We start from the raw sequence: 25,641 nt of genomic DNA, 5'->3' as shown, positions 1-25,641 counted from the left end.
GGTGACAGATTATCTCAATGCGTTTTACTACTCTTTCCTTGCGAGTGCACTTCTTTTACCTTCGGCATTTTATTAAAATGGTTTGTACATTACACTATGGAAGCACGAGCATCTTATTTTTGTTTGGTAGGATGGTTTTGGATGTGGTTCATCCGACAAGAAGCTGCCTTAGGCCGAGCGACGGGTGACGTCACCCGTCGCTGTCCGCGAAAGTTATAATTTAACTTTCGGCGACCTAGCCATTGATTGGTTCAGAGGCTGTCATGTGGCGACCTGGCCATTGATTGGTTCAGAGGCTGTCACATATGGCGACAGCCTCTGAAAAAAATCAAATTTAAAAAAAATCGGCTTACAAATGTTTGGTCGCCGCCGTCGCGTTTACTATAAGCGCTTGCGATGGCGGCAATGCTTTTGTTTTCAGGCAACGTCGCGTTGCCGGCACTATAAGCGCAGCCTAAGTCTCAGTTTTCATCTGGAACTATTTCAAAATCATGGTTCTATGAGAACATTGCACATTGACCCTTTTCTAATCTATTTGTAACCCCTCTTTACCTCAGAATATAGAACCTGTCAATGATGTGGGGGCCCGAGTCCTGCAATTTGGGGTTTAACTCATAGTGGGTGGTACACAGAGTGGGAAGCAGGAGTGATTAGACAAAAAAACTGTAAGGAATTATGATAAACGTTATATTTCTTTATCTATAACTTGGAACAGGGATACATACACAGGGCTACCACATAACCACACATTATTTCTGCAATCCTGCTTAATCCCTAACGCTGCGCATCTGTTTTTATATATCTTACAGTCACTGCATATTAGTTCACATACCCTGTTGATCAGACAGGGTATTTGTACCATAACCTTTCGTTGGAGCTCTGGATTCAAACAGATACAGGCTGCTACTTCTTAGGCCTCGGCCAGGCAGGGAACGGGCGCGCTGGCGCTCGTGCACTGTGCCCTGCTCGGCCAGGTGATTCGGGGTCGGCTAGGCGCGCACTCGCCTGGGGGTCGTGGCCACGAAGTTACGGAGCTGGTTCGCCTTCATTGGGCGAACCGCTCACGTGATGCGCTTGCGAGCAGCAAATTCAAATTTGCTTACTTTGAGCGCCGAGCGGGTGCAGGAGCTTTCTCACGCTGACCACACACATTGCTGCAAAGTGTTTCATCGCGGCCAGTGTGAGCGTGCCCGCCCAGCACCACCCTGGACGAGGCCTTAGGCTGTGGCCATGCAGGGGGCGAGCGCGCTGGCGCTCGAGCGCCGTGACATCATGCTCTCTGCTTGGCCTAGCTTTTCCTGGCCAGCTAGTTGTGCGCGTGTGGGGGCGTGGCCATGTCACGGAGCTGGTTTGCCCTCATAGTGTAAACAACTCACGTGACGCGCCAGAGAGCGGCATAAACAAATTTGCTTGCCTCTGCAAGCAGCTGAGCGCCGTGCGCTCACGAGCATGCACAGGTGCTCGATCACGCTGGCCACACACATTGCAGCAATGTGTTTCATCGTGGCGAGCACAAGCACCCGCTCAGCATCACCCTGGTGGCAGCCTTACAGTTAATTAGAAAACATAACCTGTATTATAATGCAGGGGGATTTCTTTCCTCTGGCTGTTAAATCCTGATATTTCTCCTCTTAGCTGTTGCAGTGCTCCCTGAGGTGTCACTGTACTTTGTACTGGCCAGCAAAAAATCCACCAGTCTCCTCACTCCATGGATCGGTCAGGCCCTTGCAGAGTGTTCTGCAGCAGCCTCACCATATCATAAACTGACACCCCAGTCCCATCAGCAATCCCACAAAATGGCCCCCTCCCTCAGCCTCAGTGTTCCTCTTCTGGAACCAGGATCACATGTAGGATGTGAATGACTCCAGTGGTTTAACTCATCCCCTTTTGGAAGCACACAAAGTCCTTCTATTTTCTTCAACTTTATTGGGGGAGTCAACAGAAATATAAAAGGTACTTTCAGATGGTGGTATGTAGTGAGTTAGTGCTTCTCTAGATGAAGGTGCCTTGGTATGGGGGGACGGTAAAAAAGGATGGCCTTGCAGGGGGTGTAATGGATGATAGCATGTACTCACAAAGTCAGCTTGAAGGGAAAAAGAGCACATTTTACTGTGACAGACAGGAAAGGTCTAAGGACCAATGTAACTTGCCAGAAAGACAGGGGAGCTGGGCTGAACCAACCTTCTAGCTAAGAAGATTGGAAGGTTGCCAGGGCAACCAACAAGGGCTGTGTAAGAAGGCAAATGTAGCAATAATGTTGCATTTACACAGGCAGTTAGCTGCTGGATCAGGAGAAAAACATGCAGCTAAACTAGGGAGACAGTTATCAATAAACTGCAAAGGGAGACAGAAAATGTGTAATCCTGTTCCAGGACAGTTCCACTCTCTCTCCCTGGCTGATCTCAGTCACATATCCACTATTTAGCACAACTCTTAAAGGGGCAATGTCCTATGCTGCTTGCAAGCCCAGGGGGTTATATATTGAATATATAATGTATGATAAACACACAAATCTGATAGATGTGCATTATGCAAGCACAACATACTGTATATAATCACAGTTTATATTTGCGCCAATATTTGGCTCTACATTCATCTTGTTTGTTTAACACACACACACACACACACACACACACACACACACACACACACACACACACACACACACACACACACTGAACGTTTCAATGAGCTTTGCAGACACGAGACATATTGATCAATACACTCTACACCTTAGCACCACATGGTCTCAATTTGGAGGTGAACCTAGCAGCCATCATCTAAATGAAGTCTATTTAAATACCTTAGATCAGGGGTGAGCAAACTTTTTATGCCGAGCCCCCCTTTTCATCCATGAAATTTCTCGGGCCCCCCCTGCCTGATGTAATCAAAATCACATGACGTCAGCGCATGTGAGCTGGTTCAGCCATTGAGGGCGAACCAGCTTTGTAACGCCCCCGCCACGCGTCTACAAAAAAAGTATTTATAGCACAAATTACATAACTTAAAAATAAATATTATAATATTTGTCTAATAGCGTTCCCATTTCTGCTGTATTATTAATCTCTCTCTTCCCGCCACATTAGAACACCTCAGGACCTCTCTAACCTCTTCCAGTCTCTCCCTGTATTTCTCACTCCCCCTCCAGTCCCTCTCTATTCCTCCCCTCAGTGTCTCCCCCTCCCCCCCCACTCTCTTTCCCTCCCCCCAGTGTGTGTCTCTTTCTCCCTCCCCCCATTGTCTCTCACTCTCTCCCTCCCCCCATTGTCTCTCACTCTCTCCCCTCTTCCAGTCTCACACTCCTCTTCCAGTCTCTCCAACTCCCTGTATTTCTCACTCCCCCTCCAGTCCCTCTCTATCCCTCCCCTCAGTGTCTCCCCCCACTCTCTTTCCCTCCCCCTGTGTGTCTCTCTTTCTTTCTCCCTCCCCCTAGTGTCCCCCTCCCTCCATTGTCTCTCACTCTCCTTCCAGCGATTGCCTCTCCCTTCCCCCAGTGTCTCTCTTGCACTCTCCAACCAGCTATTGTTTCTCCCTCCACCCGGTGTCTCTCTCACACTCTCCCTCCAGCCATTGTGTGTCTCTCTCCCTCCTGCCAGTGTCTCCCTCCCTCCCACCAATGTCTCTCTCATCCCCATCCCCATGTAGCTCTTTCACCCCCCCTCCCCATGTCACACTCACTCTCACCCCCCTCCCCATCTCACACTCTCACCCCCCTCATGTCACTCACACCCTCCCCATGCCTCAGTCTCACACTCACTCCCCCATGTCCCAGTCTCACACTCACTCCCCCATGTCCCAGTCTCACACTCACTCCCCCATGTCCCAGTCTCACACTCACTCCCCCATGTCCCAGTCTCACTCTCCCACCCCCCCATGTCCCAGTCTCACTCCCCCCCATGTCCCAGTCTCACTCCCCCCCCATGTCCCAGTCTCACTCCCCCAACATGTCCCAGTCCCCCCCCATGTCCCAGTCTCACTCCCCCCCCATGTCCCAGTCTCACTCCCCCCCCATGTCCCAGTCTCACTCCCCCCCCATGTGCCAGTCTCACTCCCCCCCATGTGCCAGTCTCACTCCCCCCCCATGTCCCAGTCTCACTCACCCCCCCCCCCATGTCCCAGTCTCACTCACACCCCCCCCCCCCATGTCCCAGTCTCACTCACACCCCCCCCCCATGTCCCAGTCTCACTCACCCCCCCCCCCATGTCCCAGTCTCACTCCCCCCCCCCATGTCCCAGTCTCACTCCCCCCCCATGTCCCAGTCTCACTCCCCCCCCATGTCCCAGTCTCACTCCCCCCCCCCATGTCCCAGTCTCACTCCCCCCCCCCATGTCCCAGTCTCACTCCCCCCCCCCCCATGTCCCAGTCTCACTCCCCCCCCCCCATGTCCCAGTCTCACTCCCCCCCCCCATGTCCCAGTCTCACTCCCCCCCCCCATGTCCCAGTCTCACTCATCCCCTCTCCCCATGTCACACACGCAGGAAGCAGGAAGCAACGAGATGCTGCTGTGTACTGTAGCACAGCACAGCACAGCGCCACCTAATGGCCAAAAGAAAAATTGCAGCTGCAGACGGCTTTTTTCCCTCTGCTCCTGGCAAAATCGCCGCTGCTTCCTGCGCCCCCCCTAAACAATCTTGCGCGCCCCCCAGTTTGCGCACCGCTGCCTTAGATGACCTACCCTCTACTCTGGCCCACAGATAGATATCTACGAGTGCACTCCCCACCTTTACAGCTATATTCCAATTCCTTATTTGTAAGTATTTCTCTTAGATTTGTATCCCTCTTGTCATATTAGTATTATACATTTTTCCATGTAGACATCTAAATTTCAGTTATGTATCTTAGTCAGTATCCATCTTCTTTGTGTTAAAAAAAATTGTTAAATGGACCATCATCTCTTCTCTCTACTAGGTCGTTTGCTATAGACTTTATTGTAGCTTTACAAATATTTATATTTTATACACAATATAACAATTTTTATTAACCTAATATTTTGGATGTACATATACAGTAATAAAACGTAATCATTCGTAGTCATCATTTACTCTTACTGTACACGTATTGTATGGGCTAGATTGACACACAAACACATTGAAACTCAATTTTTTATGGGATAAAAGATCATTATTTTTGTCATTTTAAATGTAGGATAGTTTATGAATAATGGTTATATTTATTTAATTTTTTTAAATGCTCATGGCTCCTTCGTGTATATGTAAACACAATATGACCTGTATTAACAGTTAAGGATTCAATACACATTTAAGTAAATATACTACAGGCATAACCCGCATTAACGTACGCAATGGGACCGGAGCATGTATGTAAAGCGAAAATGTACTTAAAGTGAAACACTTCCTTTTTTCCACTTATCGATGCATGTACTGTACTGCAATCGTCATATACAGTACGTGCATAACTGATGTAAATAACGCATTTGTAACAGGCTCTATAGTCTCCCCGCTTGCGCACAGCTTCGGTACAGGTAGGGAGTACAACTTTGCTGTTCAGGACATGCTGACAGGCGCATGCGTGAGCTGGCGTTTGACTATTGGGCGATATGTACTTACTCGCGAGTGTACTTAAAGTGAGTGTCCTTAAAGCGCGGTATGCCTGTATAAAAGGTTTATTGGGAAGCAGTATATAAGATAAGAATTGCAACTGAATCTACTGATGAATCCGATGAGGAACTGCGGACAAGCTGAAACGCCATGATGCTGTATCTTAGAGCTACAGAGAGATCCTTTGAGGAAACATACTTAATTTTTTGCATTGTGGCTTCCGTAGCCACGTCATCGGGCATCACCACAGACAGCACCAAGCAGCGTTGAGAGATACCAACCCCAGAGGGTAAGGGAACCTCACTGCGCTGCAGAGGTGCGCTATTGTTGAAGCAGACTGGTATCAGGCTCTAACAGGTGATGCCAGCCTGTTTAGAGGGACGCCAATATTTATGGAGGCTAAAAGATTTCTCTTCCAGCGATTAGGAGGCAGCACCAGAGAAATCCAGAACTAAAAGATAAACCATCAAGACTCTGCTCAAGATAAGCTATACCTGAAGACTCTCAGTCCTAAATGCACTATCCTTATTCCCTTTATATTTACTTTTTTTTTATCATCATTAAAAATGTCCTATATATTTTAAGGCGTTTTGTCTTGTGCGCTTCTGTCTTCATATATACACACACAGTTTTTGGGATTTTCTCCGCCGCACTCCATCATAAATAAGAGACTTAGTCCAGTGTTATTTATTCTTATTCTTTTATTTGCATTAACACTTCAGTGCATAACGGTTTAGGGGATTAATCCCTTTGTCAGATGCTCCGTGTCAAAGAAGTGAAGTACACAACATACTGCATTACATACACACGCCAGATACAAAGTCCCTCCCCTTTATCTTGACAGTTGTTTCTCACGTGTCCACAGAATATTAGCATAGACGGAATTAGCATATCCTGATGTCACATATAGTGCGAACTCATTGAGTGGACAAGTTTGAACTAAAGTATATACTCCGTCCTGGTACTAATTGATAGAACCAGTGAGACCGTATCAATAAAGGCTTCACGACCCTCAACCCGATTCATTGTTACGAGTCTATACGAACTAACACAGAAGTCCGTAGTAATAATAGTATCAATTTCTAAAATAACGGTACACATTGTATCAGTTCCTCATCTCTACCTACTTCTGATTCAATAAACATACTATATCCAATTGAAGAACACGTTAAATTAATGTCCTGGGAAGTATTATACTTATCTATCGTGTTTCTCCTGTTGGATATCCAGATACACAATCTTATCTCCAAAGTGTGGTTAGTACAAACAAACTCTTATAATTTAATATATGTAGTTATTTAAAACACAAATGGGCTATTGCTCTTATTGCATATAGCATGGATCAAATCAGTCAATTCAATGACTTGAAAATAAATGATCTAACCTATAACAACATTTTAACACAAAACTCACAACTCCCTATTGGCAAGCATGACGGGGGGAGGGGAGATTTAAACTGCCATTTTGTCTTCCCCAGAGGGGACTGCAATGCACTAAATTCACAGATTACTATCTTAGGAACAAGGAGGTCTCCAGAGCAGCAAATAGTGTGTTTCAGCTCCGGGGACCATCAGGTTCCTATCCCAAAAAAAGGGAGGTTGGGATTTATACAAAAGAGCGTTAGTAGGACTGTTGATTACATTGAAAACTTTCTGTTGACAATAATGGGAAAATCTTACCTGAACTGCCACCCAACTTGCATTCACTGAATGTTCTCCAAATGGACCAAATCCTGTAATAACAGAATGCCATATTATAATACAATACGTGTATCGTGATTCCACAATTATAAAACCTCTGGGTTCCGGCTGCTCTTGATCAGCACAAAAGTACCATTGCTTTGTATTTTGTGGTAAATTAAGGGTGCGTTTCGTTCTGGAGCACATAAGGAGATAAAGAAGGGAAGAACAACTAAATGGTAAATGTTTTTGCATGAAAAAAAAAACGATCAGAAATACGGGGAAAAAAAAAATCTTAAAAAAAGGGAAATCCTTCGAGGCAGAGTTACATCTAGGTAACTGATTTTGAGAGAAAAATAATATTTTTTTTATCCTAAACTGCAACAACAATGTAAACCCCCTGTAGAAACTAGGAAGTGATACCAGTAAATTCATCTGTAAGTATGAGTTGCAATTAACGCAGCTTTGGTTGAATAAAAGGAGAGGGGGGGGGGGGGAGAAAGATATAAGAAACTTTCAAATACATCAAGGGGATCAACATGCCACACGGATATGCCTTTAGCTATGCTCTGTCAGCATTGAATTAAAGTCTGAAACTGCTTTTGGTTTCACAATGATTTAGAGCTTCTTCTGAGAGATTGACTTTAGGACTGCTTTTCACACACCCAAATGCCTTAAAGGCTCATATGGGACAGGTTTACATGATCCATCAACATATTGCAGATAAAAGAACGCTCCTCTATAAATGTAATCTGAAATATTTTATTTCAAAGACAATTTAGCTTTTTTTTTGCTGTCAAGCTCACAGTTAAACCTGCTTTTCTATAGACTGATGTAAACTAGGATTTATGATTTCTTTAAATTCCCTCCCCCTCCCAGCTTCCTCTCACTCCTTTGCTGCCAGTGGGACATGCATTGCATTTCCTTGCATGCCTCTGGGAGCATTTCATTCAAAATCCTATTATTTTTTAACAAATACTTTGTGTAGTAGAAGTGAATTCTCTCTAAAAAAAATAACAAATACAATAAAAATCACTCTATGCCACTTCATTTTCAATGTATTACGCTGCCTTGGGTTGCTATGGTGACTATTTAGGAAGCTACAGTACTTCCTCTTGAAATAGGCAGCCATATTGCGTGCCCTGAGAAGTAGGATCTTCTACGATGGATCACGGGACAGTGGATTGATCGGTACCTTAGATAATTGCATTGCCATAAAGGCAAGAAACTGCTGCATTTGTTAAAACTAAACTCATACAAGAGGAAAAGTCCCATTAAAGAGAAGAAAAAAAGTCAGTCCGGATCCATAAAGCTAAAAGTTACTTAACACCATGTTAAGCCTAAACACGTATCTTCAAAGGGCCATTATTTAACTTGGTCATGTTTTCTTCAGTAAGGAGCACTGCGTTAACTAGAAAGGTCATTCGTGATAATGATATGGAAATGAGGCATTACAATAAATAGCTAGTAGACACGATTCAGTTAAGGTTAAAGTGGGGACTTAATGTTGCGTTACTTAGGTCATACCTAAACTTGGCGTTACGCCCTTCAAGTCCTGGAAATTGGGCTTCGGAATTTATTGGGTCTTGTTACACCAATCATCACAGTTCTGCATGAGTTAATCAAGTATAAAATACCTGCATTTTTTATCTTTCTGAACTTGCGTTAAACATCTATTTCAGGGTCTGCATAGGAGTGACTCCAAGGCATAATTAACATGTTATTGGCAGGCAACGCAACCTTATGCTACAGCATTATGATACAATTGGCTAAAGTCACACAAGCCCAGTTTTGTGGATATAGCCCATATCATACTTTATTTGTAAAGCATCAACATATTCCGCAGCACGGCAAAATAGCGGTACAGAGTGACATCAATTGCATAAACAGAATTACATACAAATAAGGCCAGGCAAGCGTAAACAGACGCAGAAAGTAATGAGGAGACTGCTCCCGAGAGCTTACGTCTAGAGGGAATAAGGGGCAAGGTTGAAACAAAAGGTAAAGTGGCTGCTCATTGTGGGGTGAAGTATGGTATAGCGGCACTGCTGGATCTATTAATGTATGGTGGCGTGGCCATTCCGGTGTATTAGATAGCATGGAGTTAGAGAGAGTGTGGTCCCGTGTGCTCCGGTGGCGGAGCACAGCAACGCAAACAGTGGGGGCTGCAGACCAGTTGAGGATTAAAAACGATTAATCTGAAACGCGTCAGAGTGTTTTTGTACTCCTTATGACCACCCAATAAATCGTTTTTAATCCTCAACTGGTCTGCAGCCCCCACTGTTTGCGTTGCTGTGCTCCGCCACCGGACCCCACGGGACCACACTCTCTCTACACATGTATTTGGCGTGACGCACGCATTAATCAGTGACCGAGCAGCTGTTTATTGAGGTTCTCACACGGATTGCAGATTATGGTATGTACCTTTGTTTTACTGGGGGTTTATACAGTACCTTTATGGTATATATGGAGATCTGTTTATTCCTCCAGCATCACTAGTACACTTCCTTGCTTATATTATTATAGTGAGTCTCATACAGCTTACATTCATGCTCGTGTGTCTGGATTAATTACTGCTGTGATTTGGTGTACATCCATATATATGTACCCAGGAAACAAAAAGAAAACAGCGCACAACGCCAAATAGTGAAGTAAGTAATAGAATGTATTACAATGTTAAAGGGGTAATAAATCTGCGTACATCAGATAGAAATAACATGTGCATTTAGTGCATAACACACTGGTTACCACTCTGTAGCTGTAAAACAGGACGGTCTGGCACTCAGCTGTCTCTGCAGGAGCCTCTATGATGGTTCTGGGGCAAATCCAAAGGATGAATATAGGCAAAATTATGGCATTAATACATCCAACATGTTTCGTAGATCTAACTACTTCTTCAGGGATCTACGAAACATGTTGGATGTATTAATGCCATAATTTTGCCTATATTCATCCTTTGGATTTGTATCACTATCAGCTTATATTGGCTGCCACCGTGTTAACTGAGCGATCTCTGCGCCGGTAAGAGACTGTAAGGGACTCTCCTTCTTCCTCCCTATTGATTCCTCCATTGCCACGAGAACTGTGACGTCACTCCGCTATACCACGTGACGGAGCGGCATCGTGGCACGCTGTGTAAGCCCCTGCAGCTGCGGAAGTGTTTGCAGAGCAATTCCAACAGCTCTGGACTGCCCTAAGATCATAGCAGCTGGGAAAAGCAGCAAATCTACACAGGAGAGACGGGGGACTGTAGGGGAATTCCCCTGGAGGCAGTATATCGCCGGTTGAGGAGCGGTCCCACTAAGTGTCTGAATCTGCAGTATTACCAGGCTGCTTGAAAGGAATCCCCTTGTGAGCAGCGTCCTGCTGTGTGAGGAGTGCATGAAGGATCCCATGCCCCAGAACCATCATAGAGGCTCCTGCAGAGACAGCTGAGTGCCAGACCGTCCTGTTTTACAGCTACAGAGTGGTAACCAGTGTGTTATGCACTAAATGCACATGTTATTTCTATCTGATGTACGCAGATTTATTACCCCTTTAACATTGTAATACATTCTATTACTTACTTCACTATTTGGCGTTGTGCGCTGTTTTCTTTTTGTTTCCATTTCTTAGAGTGTGTGGGGTGCTGAGCCACCCCTAATGTTTATAGCAGCAGATGCTCTTATCAACCACACGGTTATGTTATAATTTAATTATTTAATCACTTATTCACTGTGGTATTGTGGTTTACTTTATTTATATATGGTTTAGTCACTGCACTGTATTCAATTATAAGGAGATAGATAGTAGCGCACAGTTTATTTCTGTTTTTCCATATGTACCCAGGATAGCTGAGCCCTGAACACTGGGATTACATCCCATATACAAATAGCATGGAGTTAGGTCCAGCCGCACGTTTGGTACCAATTGGGTTGGTGGGTAGATGTTAGGTGTATGCCAGATAGGCTCCTTAAAAAGGGGAGTCTTTAGAAGCTAGGAAAGAGTCTGATGGTACGTGGTAGTGAATTCCAGAAAGGGGGCAGCACGGGAGAAGTCATGTAGGCGAGAGTGAGAGACGGATGTCGTAGGCAGAACAAAGGGGCCATTTAGAGATATATTTGGGGATAAGTGCTGACATGTTAAAGGAGGGCAGCATCGCTGAATGCTTTATATGTCAGAACTAGGATTTTAAATGTTATTCTAGGAGGCATTGGTGCCAGTGTAGGGATTTGCATAGTGGAGCAGTGAGTAAGGTAGAGGAGTCTGGCAGGAGCATTTTTGATGGACGGAAGTTGGGACAGGCAGACGAGGGAAATGCAAACTAGGAGAAGGTTGTAGTAGTCAAGGCGGGATAGGATAAGTGAGTAAATTGGGATTTTAGTTGTGTCGCGAGAGAGGTGGGGGTCGGCAGGACTTTGTTAAGGCATCAATGTGAGGAATGAAGGAGAGGGCCGAGTCGAGGATGACCCCTGGGCAGATTTGGTGTGTTGATAAGATTGTGGTATTATTGACAATAAGGGAGTTTGTGCGTACAGGTGACCGTGAAAGGGAGAAAGATTATTCATTCTGTTTTGGACATGTTAAACTTCAGCCAATTGTGAGACATCCAGGAGGAGATTACAGATACACCGTTGATGACACGGGGGGGAGGGGGGTAGGAGAGAGATAGATGTTGGTGTCTTCAGCATAGAGATAGTTCTGAAAGATATGATTGTATAAGCTCACAAAGAGAAGAGGAAGAGTGAGGTCCAAGAGCAGAACCTTGTGGAACTCCGACAGAAAGAGGGAGTGAGGAGGAGACAGAGAAGGAAACATTTAAAAAGAATGTATGGATAGGTAGGACTTGAACCAGGGCTGCATCAGACCAATGGAGTGTAGGGTGTGCAGGAGAAGGGGTTGATTAACAGTGTAAAATGCAGCAGAGATCCAGGAGAATTAGTAAGGAGAAGTGACTTTTAGACTTTGCTATGAGTAAGTGTTGGCCTTCTGGCTTAAAGGTTAACAGATCCAGTATATAGCACCATACCAATTTCATAGCAGATGTATCTGGGTGGGAGACCTTCCTAAAGCCATCAAAATGTCCCAGTTTGGACAGGTCTTCAGAAAAGCACAAAAAGGCCAGGAATTGCTGCGGGCACCATAAACGGCTTGTTAAAAATGACTAAAACGATGTTCTCATTGAAGCAGCAACACTACATTCTCCCTTTTTTTGTTTCTTATTTGTATATGTAAAGCATGTGGCAATGCATAATTCTACATTGATTCATACCTAAACTCGCAATCGTTTGGTGCTCCTGTTATAAATCTGTCAAAATCCTTATTGTGTGACCAACATAATGGTTGCTTCAGTCAATGTAATTCAGCAGCTACAATCTATCCTAATATTACGAAGGTAACATGATTTCTTGTTACAGTTTACAGCTCAAACAGCTAGGAATATTGGCAACAAATTATCACAAAAACAGGAAAGTGTTGCAAAAATCTTGCACTGCTTGGGAGGTTGGCTAAAATCTGCTGTAGAAATCAAAGGATGCTTTAAAATTTTCATTAGGAGCTGAATAATAATAAAAAACATTAATACTAACAAAAAAAAAAAAAACAAATACAAAAAAACAAAAATAAAATAAAATAAAAAACTTATTTAAAAAAACAAAACAAACAAAAAAAAACCCCATAAAATTTCACATGCGCTGCTGCTTTAAGTATCCCAGATTATATTTCTAGAGCAGCACCACCACACTCCATTTCCAATATATTGCTGGCACGTAATCCTGAGCCGTATTGAGCCTTTCAAAGAGGTAGGTAGGTTTGTATGACTTGTGCACCCCATTCATTTGTATTGATAATTTTAGGGACCAGCCATCAGTGGAAGTACTGTAGCCATGATGTTTATATACTGGTCTTTAAGTTTAAGTTCCAGTGCTTACGCTGTACCACACTGTGCAAACTTCGTAATAAAATTATAAGATGTAAAGTGCTCTAATTTTCTCTTGGAAGGCAATTCTACTTTTTTTCACACGTCACTGCCAATTCCTTCACCCGACGCCAAGCTCAGAATTATTGGTGTAAGGTAATACTGTACTTCTGGGACCAATTTCTTATTGTTCAAGAAATGCCGAATAGTGCAGCCCCAACTCTTGAAGTCTTGCCTGTATGATCCATTTGCCAGCCCCCAACATGCAGCACGTATTGTATTCAGTGGAAGTCATTAATGCACTTTTCACATTAAGGGCCTTAAACAATGCTACTGTACTCCATTACACAATTGTCACCACTTAGAACGACCCTTTACAGCCCGTTGACATGAATGTAAGGCGTCTTCCAGTCAAGGTGGTGTCTTATGGAGTAATACAGTTTTGTAAATAATCGCAGTTTGCGGCCAAATCACTTAAATGGTCTACACATTTCTTCCAGCATGTATGCAGTCCCAAAGTAATGGTTTAAGATTCCAGTCCAGTGCAAAGCTGCTATTGGATTCAATAACTATGGAATATTAGCTTCAGGAACATACTTGTCAGTACGGTTTTCTCGGCTACGTTATGCTGTATATGGGTAAATGCTACGACTTGTACGCTTTCATTAGCAAAACAGCTTAGCATAGTGGGAAAAATAAATCTTTCAGCACTTTCTTAGGAAAGAAACGAAAATTAAATGCACTCTTACATAGGAAAGCTTTCTATATTAGCCCCCCACCCAACTGATCTATTAAAATGAATGGCACTCAGGGCAGCCTTGACTCTGAAATCAAAAAAGTGAACAATTCTGCGCAATCAATTGTGACAATTATATATACAATGTGATTATAATCCTATAATAGGAAAATATAATACATTTTGATAAACCCTTCAATATCCGTGAATTTTAAACATGAATATTATCAGTGTGATATTAGATCAGTAAATCAAGTGAAAATATGACTTATTAATATACAACCAGAGAGTCTGCTGCCAGTCAGGAAAGATGGCTCAACATCTTATATAGCTGATAGAAAGAAATAAAAGACAGCGCACAACTCATTGTGTAGTAAATTATATTATTAAAAAAAAAATCTCAAGTCCTCAACCCTCAAGGAGGGTTCCCTCCTTACCTCTCCCCAGCCAGCATCCCGCGGCGGGGGTTAGCCGGTAGAGATGGGGACCTCTTCCCGCCACGCTGATCCCCGCTCCCGCCGATCTGCACAACTGGCTCCAGGAGCACGCCGCCAAAGGCAGCGGCCTCCTCCCCCCGCTGTAGCTCCGTTCCCAGCGTCTGTAAAGGCGCGCGCATGCACACACAGGGCTTCTTCTGCCCTCACACGAAATGAGGTCCCGCCTCCCGCTCGGGCCGCGCGCCCCCCTCGCACACGCACGGATGCGTACACTGCCCACAAGCACCACAGCAGGGTAATTATCCACCTCACTTGCAACCTTCTGTTTTGCCTTATCACTGCCCTCGCTGGGGCCACTCCTCCGGTTTCCATTGGCCCCTGGTCCTTTATATGCCCTGCTCAGCCATTCCTTCTTTGGCGGAGCATAGTTCCTGGTAGCCTTGTGTTCCCACGTTCGCGCCTTGCCTTGTCCCTAGTGCTTTCACCTCGCTCTCGTATTCTCTCCTGTGTACACAATGGGACCCAAGGCCCATCTGACAGCAAAAAGGTTCTAAACTTTAGAACAGTTTAGTAAATCTGTACATTATCTTGAATCATTTCTTTACCAGTGGTATCAGCAACACCTTGTATACAAATTATTTGCAGACCTCTTTGGCAACAAAGGGTTCATAGTTTGACTACTTCTTGCGTGCAATTTGAGGATAATAAGCATCTCAAATGTAATAGCTCTTTTAGGTTAATGCTGCAAATTGGGAAGATTTTTTTTATACATTTAGGAAAGGAGCAAAAATGATGAGCAGCAGCATGCAATTCTGATCAATTCCATTATTATTAATATGCCATAACACCTTTAACTGTCCTAGGTAACTTAGTCATTAAATCATAAGTGCACCATAAACATAATTACAGCACCTGCTCAAAATAGCTCCAAGCTATTTCATGGCTAAACTGAATTTTTGTGGATACAGATATCAAACCACCACCGTGTAGATGAGAAAGAGGAACTTGCATTACAATGGGCCATACCATCTACAGATTGTTGTAACTTTAAAGGGGTCATCTTAAAAATTGTCCTCAAATTATGCCAATATATAATATATATATTCCTTGACTCTGTTTCCGCTGTCACAGAGGATGTGTCACTGCTGATCTCTTCCTCTTGGTCTACCACCTGCCATCTTGATCCCATTCCCTCTCATCTCCTATAACCTCTTGCTCCTTCTACAATCCCTACGCTCACACAGATTTTGAACTCTTCCCTCTACTCTGGTACCTTTCCATCCTCCTTCAAGCATGCAACCGTTATACCATTACTCAAAAACAGCAAGCTTGACCCTACCTGTCCTAACTATCGACCTGTCACCCTCCTGCCTTTTGCCTCCAAACTCCTGGAACGTCATGTATGTATGTATGTATTGTGACGGTCGTGAGGATTTGGCCTGGGATTAAAGGGGTTACACCCCAATTGGCCACCCTCTACTCTCACCTGGGGAGCAAGGGGTTAACTGGACTGAGGTCCCGTAATGTGTTTTTACCTCACTGCAATATACAAATGCTTATTCCCCTGTAAAAAAAAAAATGTATTGTTTCTGGGCCAGTGTCTGCACCACACACACTGGGGCTTAAGGGGTTAATAAGCTACAGTTTAAGAAAATACAACTGTGGGGTGTCTTTTCAGAAAATCTGAACTTCAAAAGGCTTGATTGAAGTTGAATGTGAAAAGCAGAAGGGGTTTTTAGTGTACAGTATGTTAATACCTGTTTGCAGGAAGCTAGAGTGGGTTGTGAGCGTTATAACTCACACTTACAAACGCCTCTGCTTCAAGAGGTCTGGGGCATTGAGTGTGTAATCTAAAACCAGGTGACAAATGTCCACTACCCAGGGGTCCCTGCTTCAAAGGATTTATTGATGGGGGCAAGGGGTGCAGTTACACCCGGAGATGTAAGAATGGGTGACCTTATTAAATATAAGAATATTATGAGATGTCCTTGGCTGAACGTGCTAGGAGTTACATAGGTGTATTCGTGGGACTTAGCCCCAACTAATGATTCTAAACACTTGATATCCAACAGATACTAAGAGCCAGATATTAATCTCTCTCTTAATTTTAGTACGACATGGTAATATTTAGTCTCATTGGGAGCGTCAGGTGTGACGGAATGTATCAATATGTATCGCGTGCCAGTAAGTACTACTGAACTGAAGTTATGAAGTTATTTACAGTATATATGGAATTTTGGTTTTGTTCTGGACACTGCAGACTCCATCTGTTATGATAATGAGCAGGAAGGACATATTGCTAGAATTTACATAGCCTGGTGATCAAAGGCTAAATTCCGTAATTGTTTATGCTTGGCCCAGGGCCCAAAGGAACTGAATTTAAGTGTGAAACTTCACACTAAACAATGGAAGTCAAACAACTTCAAAGACTTTTGCTAGCCTTTTCGGCATCTGGGGTCAAGAGATGAGTTTGACATGGTATTTAAGTCAGAGTCAGCCCTTACTCAAATGTCTTCATGCAAATGTCTTCATGTCTGCATGTCTTCATGCAAAGTCTTCATGACCTGCCTGTCTTGCTGTGATGTCAACTGAAATATGGAAGAAATGGCCATCCTGTATCCTGATGGCTTTCTTGTCCTAATCTTTAAGTAAGTGTCTATATTTTGCCTGTTATTTGTATAATCTGTTGTGTTCACCTTTATCAAGGAATAAATTATATTTTATCATATCTAAGTCTGGTTCCAGTTCAACCCAGTTATATATATATATATATATATATATATATATTTTTTTTTGTGTATTATTAATAGCCTGTCACAAAGCTCCCGTCACAAGTATGTGTTTATGTATGTATGTATGTACGTATGTATGTCTTTATTTATATAGCGCCATTAGTGTACATAGCGCTTCACATTAGTAATACACGAGACAATCATATAAATAACAAATAATACAAACAGATCATGGGAATAAGTGCTTCAGACATAAAAGTAACATTTCGGAAGAGGAGACCTTGCTCCGGAGAGCTTACAATCTAATTGGTGGGGAGAACGTACAGAGACAGTAGGAGGGCGTTCAGGTAAGTGCATCTGCAGGGGGCCACGTATTGTATTCTCATACATACATTTTCTCAACACCCATTCTCTCCAAGACCAAAAACAGAGGTTATTACACTCTGCTCATATTACTCGACCTTTCTGCAGCATTTGACACCGTGGACCAACCTCTTCTCCTTCACATTCTCCATACTCTTGGTGTCTGTAACAAAGCTCTATCCTGGATCTCCTCTTACCTCACCCATCGTACTCTCGCTGTCTCTCTCTCGGTGTGTGTGTGTGTGTGTGTGTGTGTGTGTGTGTGTGTGTGTGTACCCCAGGGCTCTCTCCTGGGACCTCTTCTCTTTTCTATGTACACCCTTTCTCTAGGTGACCTTATCACATCAATTGGGTTTAAATATCACCTCTATGCTGACGACACACAAATTTACCTTTCAATCCTTGACCTTACACCAGCTGTACAGACCAAAGTTTCTGAATGTCTCTCTGTAATATCATCCCTGATGGCCATCCACCGACAAACTTAACATGTCAAAAACAGAGTTCCTTATAGTTCCTCCCAAACCTGGCCCAACTACCTCCTTCCACATTAGTGTTGGAAGCACCATCATTCACCCAGTAACCCAAGCACGCTGCCTAGGGCTAAGGTCCCGCTGCCTCAGACCACGCGCCCGCACTGCAGACAGGCGGCGCGTGGAGGGGCACTTGACTGCTATAGGCGGTCTGTAGGGAGAGGGAGCGGGAGGGCGTGGTTTGACAGACAAAAACTTTGATGACACCGTGGTGCCATCCCCCACCACACACACACACTTTTCCCCCGCAGCTCCTTCCCTGCTCCCCTCCCAAGCCGCCTCCCTCCTTCCCTCATTGGCTGACTGTGCCGCATCAGCGCTGCAAATCACTAGGAGCTTGCAGCATCGGCCGGCTGACGCGTCACAGCACGCAGTCAGCCACGTCGGAAGGAGCCAGCGGGGACCTCCAGACTGGAGGAAAGGGGCTGGTGACCCGCTGCCGCGCGACCAAAGCCTAAGGGTCACACTCGACTCCTCTCTTTCATTCAAAACGTATCTAAAACCTGTTGCTGTTTCCTCCGCAATATAACAAAGATACGCCCTTTACTCTGTTACTGGACTGCTAAAACTTTGACTCAGGCCCTCATTCTCTCCCGTCTCGATTACTGTAACCTTCTGCTGTCCAGTCTTCCTGCCTCTCACTTGTCTCCCCTACAATCTATCCTAAACGCTGCTGCCAGAATCACTCTACTCTTTCCTAAATCTGTCTCGGCGTCTCTCCTGCTGAAATCACTCTCCTGGCTTCCTATCAAATCTCGCACTCAATTCTCCTCCTCACTTTTAAAGCTTTACACTTTTCTGCTCCTACTTCCATCTCAGCCCTAATTTCTCGCTATTCACCATCCCGACTCTTGCGTTCTGCTCAAGGATGTCTTCTCTCTAACCCCTTTGTATCTAAAGCCCTCTCCAGTCCACGAGGGCTGCAGGCTGGCCAGGTTTTTGGGATGTCCCTTCAGCACAGCTGGCCGAGGTAGGGATATTCTTGAGATCTGGCCAGTTTGCGTCCTTTGAGGATTGGAGTTGTGCATACACGATACATAAAGCTTGGCCCCCTGCAGACGCACTTACTTGAATGCCCTCCTACTGTCTTTGTACGTTCTCCCCACCAATTAGATTGTAAGCTCCTCGGAGCAGGGACCCCTCTTCCGAAATGTTACTTTTACGACTAAAGCACTTATTCTCATGATCTGTTATTTGTATTATTGTCACGTTTATTACTAATGTGAAGCGCTATGTACACTAATGGCGCTATATAAAAGACATACATTTTTTTTTAAAGGTATTACACTATCCCTTTAACATGGTGACAAAGCATTTGTTATAGTCTGTAAAAGAAGAAAAAGGGGCCATAAAAAAATAAAATAAAAAAAAAAAGGGTGCAATCCCATATAGGCAGCCAGGAAACATTCAGTAAATAATTTTAGTCGCATTAGGTCCCCATAACAAATGTAACTTATAATAGCATTTCATGAAAAATAGTAACAGCAAACATTTGGCTGCTTTCGTTTTAATTAGACAACTTGTATTTCTTAGGGGCTTCTGAATGGAGGTGTGTTTGTTCATCAAGTGTTTTCTTAGCAGTTTTCTAGTGCAGTGGAAGAGGGGGTTCAGACTGTGCAAGCACTTGCTGAACACTCAGCAACAGAGTTATGCGCCAAATGAAAGAAGGAAGTTTACCCTTTGAGTGCCCTATGATGTAACTACTACGTCATACTCTATTTCTTAGGGGATATCACGTCCTGCGCTGCAACGCAATCTGAACTGATGGTAGACTGAAGGATGACTCCTCCCATTCCATCATTAGTGACAGAGCGATCACATGATAGGAGGGCCAGGCCAAGCGTTTACAAGCGTGTTTAAAAGTTTTTTTCATATTTTATTTTAACTGTGCTCTATTTAGCTCTGGGATTCCAGAGAAACTAACAGTTTCAAATGCTGCTTTAAAATAGGAAGCAATGGACAACGCTGCAGCCTCCAAAATGGATGACAGCAGGACGATCTTTGAACATTAGGAACTAAACCAGCAATTAAATAAGGGTTCCCTGAAGCAGAAAATAGCACTAGTCAGCTCTGGAGAAACCCCAAGTACAAATTCTGTATAACAAATTATGTCCAAAATGGGATTGTTGCTTTATTATTTATAAAATGTGTCACCAGGAAGTAATACATTGAGAGTTACCTCTCGTTTTCAAGTATGTCCTGGGCATAGAGTTATGATTCATCATACAACTACCGCTGCTGCAAACTGAAAACAAAAGGAAAAAGAATAGTGCAAAAATTCCCTAATGAGTGGCAACAATAAGTGCAAAACCACAAAAACAGGCGGAAATATTAAAAGTGCAAATAAAATACATGAAAAACGTAGTGCATACAAGTTACTAAATACCGTTTCACCCCAGGGGAAGATGCCGCTTAAAAAATAAATAAATAAATAATAATAATAAAAAATGATGTTTCCCCAACAGCCAAACAACGATTCCAAAGAGCAAAATCCTTAGGTTTATTTGAAAATAAAAATAATGCTTACATAGTGCAACAGTGTAAAAATAGAAAAATCCAAATATAAAAGTAAAAAGTATCCCACTCACGTGTGGTAAGTGGATTTCAAGCGTTTTCCCATACAAGTGGCATAAATCAGCACCTCTGGAGGTCATCCAATGTGAATCCAAATGTATGAATACTCAGAAGCAAGAAGATAATGAACATAGCAGAATAATGTTTATAAGGTATAAAAAAAACAAAAAAAAAAAAAAAACAACAACTGTGGTAATGCACTCATATATTCCACGATAATTCGAGCCTGTAGACCGCTACGGTCAAAAGAACATGCCGCTCACTCGTGCTGGCACTACTATCGAGATGACGTCAGATACTGGGGACGGAGAGTCGCACTCTGGGATCTGTGCGCAGTGAGGGTAGAGATGGACTTCCTCACTCGGTTCCAGGGGGTCTTCTTTCAGAGGATTCATACATGTGGATTCACATCACCTCCAGGAGGTGATACAAGTGGCACGATGAATCATCTTTATGCATCAGAAAACACTTGAAATCCACTTACAACATGGAATTCTCTATTTTTACACTGTTCCCCTATGTACTGTATGCGTTATTTTTATTTTCACATATACCTTGAGTATTTTGCACTTTGGAATCGTTGCTGTACTGCTGTTGCAAACCGACAAGATTAAAATCTTTGCTCCACATTTGTGAAAATTGCACAATCTTGATACATAACCCCATAGTGTCCTGAAGTACCAAGTTCACGTTTTGAACTCTGCACTAAGTCTGCAAACTGCAGTGCCTAATCAGATAAACGGCTATGGGAAACTCACAGCAGGTAAGGACATACTGACTTTCCCCATTTTCCTTGCATACTGTAACATTTTAGACATCACTTTACCTCTGGCATCCTTCCCTATTTAGGAACAGAATTATTTTGCCATGTTCGCCCCCTGCAACCTATGCCAAGACGCTGTTATATGTATCCACTACTTATGCTGTGTCCATAGGACTGCAGCCGTGCTGAGGCGCGCGGAGGCTGAGGGAAAGCGGGTGCTTTCCCTGGCCTTAGTCCGCGGGCGTGTCGGGGGGGGGGAGCGGGGGCTGTGATCGGCGCTGCGCTCCCTTGAGCGCTTGAATTTAAAATTTACCCACGACTTACGCTTCCGCACACTTGCGGAAGCGAGCCCCTGCTAAAGCCGCTCTCATTGCGGCTGCAGGGGCTCACTGCCGAGCAGCAGCGCGCCTCAGCGCGTAAGTGCTGACCATGTCTGAGGGCCTTAGATTGTCGAAGATTGCTCTCCTCATTTCATGCCCACTTGTTTCAAACTCTGAACAGGGCATCTCAACATCAACCCTGAAAAAAGGGTTTCATCCCTGCAGCAGGAAGCTTGCCTGTCATCACTGGACACTCTCCTTGCAGCGTGCAACCATAAAAACACATTATTCAGCTGTCATGAGAAGAAAACACTCCCTTCTTATGCTTTCAATAATGGTGTCAAGTCTCTTATCTCACAAAGGTTGTTCCTCCTCCGCAGGGGCTCACTGCCGAGCAGCAGCACGCCTACGCACGGGTCAGCGCATAAGCACTGACCATGCCCGAGGCCTTACAGTGCATGTAACCCAAGTGGGAATGTGTCTAATGTGTGCCCACATTAGGTTACAAAAAACATTTAGTAAGAAGCTTAATAATATTAATGACTTTTTTTAAAGTTTAAGTTTATTCTTCCTTCAACATTATTGGTTTCTTTGGCAATAGATGGGTTTTCTTTTAAAAAGCACCTTAAAGAGTATGTCACTCAAGGGTTTCATAAATCTATCCCCCACACCCTACCCATGAGAGGAGCAATTGAGGAAACCGGATGAGAGGCAGACACTAGGATTATGGAAGGTTCTGTTCAATTGAAAGACATTACCAAACAAAAGGGGAGAGCTATAGAAGTTAAACTTCTGTTTGTAAATAAATTAAAAACAATATTTAAATGTATATATAGGGATTATAAAATTAAACCCATTAAGAGGTGCTATTCATGATAGTTTGCAAACAAACATACAGAGAAAACACAATTTGAAAACAACTTAAAATACACGCCTGCCCTAAAAATGCAATAATACTTAAAGCAAACATTGTTTTTTTTTGGTTACTTGGAAACTAAAAATATTTGTTTTATTTTATTTGGGGCCTATACATTGTGAGGCGCTTGGCAATCAAGTGTTTACTAAACCTCTTGCTCACGCGACCCTGTTAGAACCATATAATAAAGGAGGATTACGCCCCTCTTCTATCTTGTCCAAGCTGTACGTATTTAAGTCATTCCAGATCAGCAAAGTGAGATTACAAAAAAAAAAAAAGGAACGACAGAAGCCAGAGGAAAATCATACCCTTCCAATGTCTCAGATTGCCACAAATACAAATAAACTCAACAAAATTTAAAAAGGTTTAAAAAAAATAAATAAATAAAGAGAGAAGTCAATCTGTATTTAACAACCTAAACATCTCCCTGCCATTCCGGCCCACAACATCTGACACGCAAACATTCCAACCATCAACACAACTCTAACCAAACATTGTTACTGTAACAGCCAATATCACACTAAGCCCAATGCACATGGCTTTCAGTACATATTGCCTTTTTTCATGACAGAGGCAAGTCTCATGATTTCTCCAAAATGTGCAGAGCGGTGATAAAAACACAGCAATGGAAAGAACCATGGGATGTTTGCAACCACAGTAGTTCACCACTCAAAGAGTAAGTAATACATGTTCTGCTCAAGAGGTCACACCAGGCTCTCACATGTCCTTTTGAACTTTCATGTGCACTCAGAATTAGCATTCATGAGAACATTTTGGATTATCAGACAAGACATGTTGTGCTGCCTTTTGCTGGACTGTAGAAACCAAAATATTGATACATTGTATAAGCTTTTAGGACCAAAAACTTAAGTCCCTGTCCCAAAAAGTAAAATAATATTCACGCATTTTGCAAAATAGATTAACTGATGCAAATAAGAAAAAAAGTCTCTATGCCAATTTTTTTTAAACATGCATTATTTATTGTTGCAAATATTACAATTTTCTAGAATTGAGGGCTACCGAAAATAGTTTTTTTGCCAAATTCGCAGATTTTAAACTTTTCTTAGTAAATAAAAATATCACTTGTGAGCACCATTATCTCCTAGCTATAACACTGCTTCCACTGCAGCGTGGTCAACACTTTCTTAGCAATACAGACTTTCTTGCCTCATCACCCTTGTTACCCTGTAGCAATTTGGCTAGAGCAGCAATTCCACCAGATATTAATGATATATAGATCTATATATCTGCTTCCATCTTCAGTCCTTATTAATCTACTGCTGGATGGAGAATAGATATATCATGCAAGTATGTTATAAAGATGGTACCTTGTTAGCACTTGAAAAAAAAAAACTGTTAGGCAAACATTCAACAATGACTTGCCCAGTCTGGCTAACTGGTGTAGGATAAATGCAACATTTCTGGAGTCTTATGATGTGGTCTTGAGGCAAGTGATGGGTATCATTTCTGTGTTATACTTTTACCAATAAAAAATGTGTTCGTGCAGAATACAATCGCAAATCTCAGATATAATACACTGTAACACTTATTCCTTTGCTACCACTCTATTACATGGCACTAAGACCCCTGTCATATACTCCTCACTTACCGGTCACCACCACGGCCTTCTTCTGCTTCTCCATTCCGCCCCCTGGTCTCAGCAATCACCCGCCACCCAGCGCCTTGTCACAGACCCTTCCTGCCCGGCTACCGGCTCCAACTGGCAGTGCCTGGCGTGCAGCGCTGTCAGCCGTGCGTCACGTGACTGACACCAAGCCACGCCTCCATGTTGCCATCCATCATGTGTATCCAATTACAGGCCACAGAGATGTCTTCAGAGTAGCTTTTTTTTTTTTTAAATAAACTTTATTGAAGAAAATACGACAAACAGTAGAAATTGGAACAAAGAACAATGTGCATACAATATAATTATAAGTAAACATATCCTGATATCACTAATAGTTTTTTTTTTTAAATTAGAACATAACATGAATGTAGCTTTATAGGTTATCAGTTTCATTATTATTCTTTTTAAGCTCAATTTTGTTGAGTTTTTTTCTTTTATGTTCACAAAGGAAGCAGGGAGGGTGTGCAGAAATAAATAAAGGCGGGTGGGGGAGAGGGATAAAACTATTTTAGCATAATAACCTTACAAGAATATAAACGGAATCCTGTGATTACAGACCAAACACATCACGTTCATATAGCATCACCTTGGGTTACACAATATGTATTAAACAATTTATAACAGGTAAAGAGAGTTGCGATTACAAGATTGGCAAAACTTTGCATAACCAGGGTACCCAGACCGATTGAAATCTTTCCATGGCGTCTGTCACGTACACCACACGTGTGAGCATGTGACTTGTGTATGTGTAAAGGGTTAATACATCCAACTATCCTGCTGACTCATTTTCCTCCCTGCAGGGCCCTCAGAATGAACGATATCCCCCCAAAAATCCATGACCGCTGAAGGAACCGGGGCACCAACGCTACCGAAGGCGAGGATCAGGAATGATGCCCAGCAGCGTCATTGCGGCTTAATCATGCAGAGCAGCTGAGATCCGGAACCCGCTAGAGATCTACTTGCCTACATTGTTACTTGTGATATGTGTTTTCTCTAAAATATTGTTGTTATATCTTTGGGTAAATCCGGACCTATAGTACCGTATCTATAAAGTTGGCCTAAACCAAACAGTTTTTGGATATCTACATGTAGCCAGGTCCCCTCTGGCTCCCCAGACATTCGGTTCTCCCTCTCTCACCTGCGACAGAGTAAGGACAGTTGCAGGGGTGATCGCGTCATCGGGGGCTTCCGGCGACATCAGCTACAGGGCGCCGCCATCTTGTGTGCGTTTGCGCATGCGCGGAAGCTCGCGCACGCGCAGTATAGCCCCAGATGCGATACGGCAGCCATTACAGGGAGTGAGAAGAGGTACTCCATAGTCAGGGACATCCCCCAGTTCGCACATGCGCAGTCATTACACAGCGCGCACGAGGCCCCAATGTTAAAGAGAGCCACCAAGGACTACAGTTCCCAGCAGCCTCTGGGGACTGCACTTTCACCCTGGTCACAGGCAGCCAGACAGCCAATAAGGCTGACAGATTCTCATGCTGCAAAGTTGCAACAATG

The 25,641-nt window shown here is 43.4% G+C and overlaps 1 protein-coding gene across 2 annotated transcripts in view; it reads right to left on the bottom strand.

Moving 5' to 3' along the window:
• Positions 1-24,272, bottom strand: part of PGPEP1 (pyroglutamyl-peptidase I) — a 45,099-nt gene extending 20,827 nt beyond the window's left edge. Inside the window, exons 1-2 of one of the 2 annotated variants that reach the window (XM_075610823.1) lie at positions 24,118-24,272; positions 7,239-7,291 (exon numbers count right to left, since the gene is read on the bottom strand). In XM_075610823.1, coding sequence (XP_075466938.1) covers positions 7,239-7,291; positions 24,118-24,151 — 87 coding nt within the window. In that variant the 5' untranslated portion in view covers positions 24,152-24,272. The remainder of the gene's footprint in view (positions 1-7,238; positions 7,292-24,117) is intronic. The other variant, XM_075610824.1, reaches the window with a different exon arrangement.
• Between the last annotated feature and the right edge of the window lie 1,369 nt (positions 24,273-25,641).

This window comes from Ascaphus truei, chromosome 8, assembly GCF_040206685.1.
Source record: "Ascaphus truei isolate aAscTru1 chromosome 8, aAscTru1.hap1, whole genome shotgun sequence".
Classification (NCBI taxonomy): Eukaryota; Metazoa; Chordata; class Amphibia; order Anura; family Ascaphidae; genus Ascaphus; species Ascaphus truei.
This window is presented reverse-complemented; position numbering and strand designations above follow the sequence as displayed.